This window comes from Varanus komodoensis, unplaced genomic scaffold (assembly GCF_004798865.1).
Source record: "Varanus komodoensis strain SLA01 unplaced genomic scaffold, ASM479886v1 scaffold1, whole genome shotgun sequence".
NCBI lineage: Eukaryota > Metazoa > Chordata > Lepidosauria > Squamata > Varanidae > Varanus > Varanus komodoensis.
This window is the reverse complement of record NW_025335268.1, coordinates 80201816-80205692: the sequence shown is the minus strand read 5'-3', so window position 1 is coordinate 80205692 and position 3877 is coordinate 80201816. Positions and strand designations below refer to the sequence as shown.

At 55.1% G+C, this 3877-nt stretch overlaps 1 protein-coding gene across 1 annotated transcript in view; it reads left to right on the top strand.

Moving 5' to 3' along the window:
* LOC123023863 overlaps nt 1-2549 on the top strand; it is a 5612-nt gene extending 3063 nt beyond the window's left edge. Inside the window, 7 exon segments of the mRNA XM_044430975.1 lie at nt 4-120; nt 122-367; nt 370-443; nt 445-599; nt 602-948; nt 1024-1956; nt 2064-2549. Coding sequence (XP_044286910.1) covers nt 4-120; nt 122-367; nt 370-443; nt 445-599; nt 602-948; nt 1024-1956; nt 2064-2549 — 2358 coding nt within the window.
* The last annotated feature ends 1328 nt before the right edge of the window (nt 2550-3877 follow it).

Here is a 3877-nt window from a genome sequence, read left to right as displayed (position 1 = left end):
CAGGCTCTTAAAAAGGCTATTACCACGGCCCCTGCTCTAGCCCTACCCGACCTTAAGAAACCCTTCCAACTCTTCGTGGCCGAGGCTCGAGGTATAGCGAAGGGAGTTTTAACCCAGACTTTTGGGGCCATGGAGACAGCCGGTTGCATATTTATCAAAACGACGAGACCCAGTGGCGGTGGAGTGGCCCACTTGCATGAGGGCCATCGCCGCGACAGCGGTCCTGGTGAAAGAGGCTAAGAAACTGACCCTGGGCCAGGACCTCCAAGTCACTGGGGCGCACGCCGTGGAAACCCTCCTCCGCAGCCCTCCAGATCGGTGGATCTCCAACGCCCGAGTGACTCAGTACCAGGTACTTTTATTAGACCCCCGCGGGTCACCTTTTCCAAAGCAGCGGTCCTTAATCCAGCGACCCTACTGCCAGACGATCAACCCGAGAGTCCCACACGATTGTGCTGAAATCCTCGACTCCCTGACCGGCACCAGACCAGACCTGACGGACGTTCCGCTAGGACAGCCAGCCCTCAATTTGTTTACAGATGGGAGCAGTTTCGTCAAAGATGGGATTCGGTATGCGGGAGCAGCGGTAGTCACCAGTTCTGAGCACAGGCTCTGGGGCATGGCACATCAGCACAAAAGGCAGAACTTGTCGCCCTGACACAAGCTCTTCGGTGGGGGAAGGAAAAACCTCTCAACATTTATACGGACAGCCGATACGCTTTCACCACGGCTCATATCCATGGAGCACTATATCAGGAGCGAGGGCTGTTAACCTCTGGAGGGAAGGACATCAAGAATGCAAATGAAATTATGTCCCTCCTAGAAGCCCTTTGGCTGCCTGAACGAATAGCTATAATTCATTGCCCTGGGCATCAACGGGATGGCTCGGCGGTCTCGCGGGGAAATAACTTTGCGGATAGAACCGCAAAGGAGGCTGCCATGAGACCAGTAGGGGCTCTCGAAATTCTCTCGGTCCAGATGCCGGCACGGGCCCTCCCGGACCGACCAAACTACTCGAAGGAGGATATCGAGCTGGGCAGGAAGTTGCAGTGCTCGGAGACTGAGGCGGGATGGTTGAAACATCCCGATGGAAGGATCTTCCTTCCCCAAGCATTGGGGCGGGATCTTCTTCTCCAGACCCATCGAGCCACACACTTGGGAATGGCCTGACTCTGTCAGCTATTCAGACCCCATTTCTACCTGCCCGGACTATCGACTCTGGCCGATTCCATAACCTCCGGGTGTGCCTCCTGTGCGAGAGTTAATGCTGGTCCTAGCCGGCCCTCTATCACCCCGGGCGTTCGCCATCGCGGATCCCAGCCAGGAGAACACTGGGAAATAGACTTTACTGAGGTAAAACCTACCCAAGGTAGGTATCGCTATTTACTGGTCTTCATCGACACCCATTCCGGGTGGGTCGAAGCGTTCCCTACAAAGGGAGAGACAGCCTTGACTGTTGCCTGGACTCTCCTGCATCAAATTTTACCCAAATTTGGCGTACCCCTAGCTCTGGGTTCAGATAATGGTCCGGCGTTCATTGCCCAAACTTCCAAATTGGTAGCTAAAGCTCTAGGAATTGATTGGAAGCTGCATTGTGTGTATAGACCACAGAGCTCAGGACAGGTAGAGAGGATGAACAGAACATTAAAAGAAACCTTAACAAAATACACTCTTGAAGTTGGCGGCCCCTGGACAGACCTCCTTCCGTTTGCCCTCCTACGCACGCGATGTTCCCCTTATAGGAACGGTTTCACACCCTTTGAAATTATATTCGGGCAACTGCCCCCCCTGCTCCCCCGCCTGGCGGAGGAAACGCGCGCCGAGTTGTCTAACCGCAACTTGCTTGAGTCCTTGCAGGCCCTCGATCGCATCCGATACGATATCCGCTGCCAGGTTCAGTCCAACATGGGCGGGACTACCAAGGCTCCGGAGCCCACGGCCGACCCTCCCCCACGCGTAAACCCAGGAGATTGGGTCTGGCTAAAGAACTTTCACCCTGTTACACTAGGTGCCCGGTGGCTAGGACCCTTCCAGGTGATCCTCTCCACTCCCACGGTGGTAAGACTGGCCGAAAAACCCCACTGGATCCACGTGACACAGAAAAAGCCTGCTTCGCCAGTCCTCTCGGAAAAATGGACGGTGCACCAAACCGGAAACCCTCTGAGGGTCAAGTTGAAAAGGGTCCCTTCTGGGCAGCCTTCCTGATTCTTCTCGCCCGCCCAATAGGCTGTCCTCGGCCAAACCCACACCAGCTACTTACCATGGAATGGACATTGCGGACTGATTGGCAGGTCTCCCCGCCAGTAGCAACCATCCTGACTCACACCCACGATGCCTCCCCGGACTTCTGCATAGATCTCTGCCAACTCTTTCTGCCCAGGTGGACCAACCCGGGCCTCCTCTCGGTGGACACAATAGGGGGGGAATGCCTGTTCTGGGGTCATGGGTGTAAAACTGATACCTTAGCAAAGAAACTATCGCAGGAGCAATATTATGGCTGTCCATCGGATGGGAGCCCCGCGTGCGGTGGCGCGCCCAACTTCTACTGAGCCCGATGGGGTTGCGAAACTTTCTCTACCTGGTTGGAAGGCCAAGATAAGGATTCTTGGCTCGCGGTAAGAAGGATGCATGCCGGCCAAGCGAGGACCGGCAAACATAACCCCCTGAGCATCAAGATAAAACGAGGCAGGGAGGATTCTTGGATAAAACATAAAATCTGGGGGCTGCGCTTGAATCTGTACGGTCCTGATCCGGGCATACTTTTCACGGTGCAGAAACGGGTTATCTCACGACCCTGGGGCCTGGTGGGACCTAACCAGGCCCTCCCCCGCCCTCAGATCCCTACTCAACGCATCCCTGACGCTCACACACAGCGTGCTCCGGTCCGGGCTGCTGGCCGACCCTCATCCAGCCGCTCATTTACACTAGTACCCGCAGTTTTTGAAGTCCTCAACAGGACCAATCCAAACATTACCGAGACCTGTTGGTTATGCCTGAGTCCTCAGCCGCCTTTTTACATGGGAGTGGGAGTAAATGTGTCTTTTTCTGCCCTTGCTAAGATCTCCTACTCGGAAAACTACTGGAGTGCCTGCCCGTGGGGGCTCCACCCCTCTATAACATTAGAGGAGTTCTCAGGTCAAGGGGCCTGTGTCACGGGTCCCGATGGGCCCCGCAATGATCCACGATGTGCTGCTACCTTACTCCTTACCCCCACAGCACGCCCCTACCTCCTAGCAGCCCCGAATGGGACTCTTTTCGCCTGCCGATCAGGCCTCACCCCGTGCATTTCCTCCACCCTTTTCCTAAAACCCACCGGTCCTGCGGCTACACCAGCTCCTCAGTCGGATCTTTGTATTCTTACTCTCGTGCTCCCGAAGGTTTTTCTTGCCGACGGAGATATGACCCCCGGGGCTGCTTCCCCAAATTCGCGCGTCCGGCGCGCTATGCCCCTCCTCGCTCCTCTTTTAGCTGGGCTGGGCATCGCAGGCTCAGCAGCAGTCAGGGCTGGCGCCTTGATAAAAGGCAGCCAAGATATATTCCACCTCTCTGAACAAGTGGATAAAGACTTGCAGGAGCTTCATGGCTCCATCAAGTTCTTGGAACGATCCCTTGACTCCTTCGCTGAGGTAGCCCTTCAAAACAGGAGAGGACTAGATTTACTTTTGCTGAAACAATGAGGCTTATGTGCTGCCTTGGATGAGAAAGGCTGCTTTTATGCAAATCACTCAGGTATCATCCGTAACAGTCTAGACCTAGTAAAAGCCCGCCTAAAGGACCGAGAAAGGCACCACCAGGAAGGTTCCAACTGGTATCAGCGCCTTTTTAACTGGTCCCCCTGGCTGACAAGTCTGCTCTCTTCCCTTGTTGGACCCCTTTT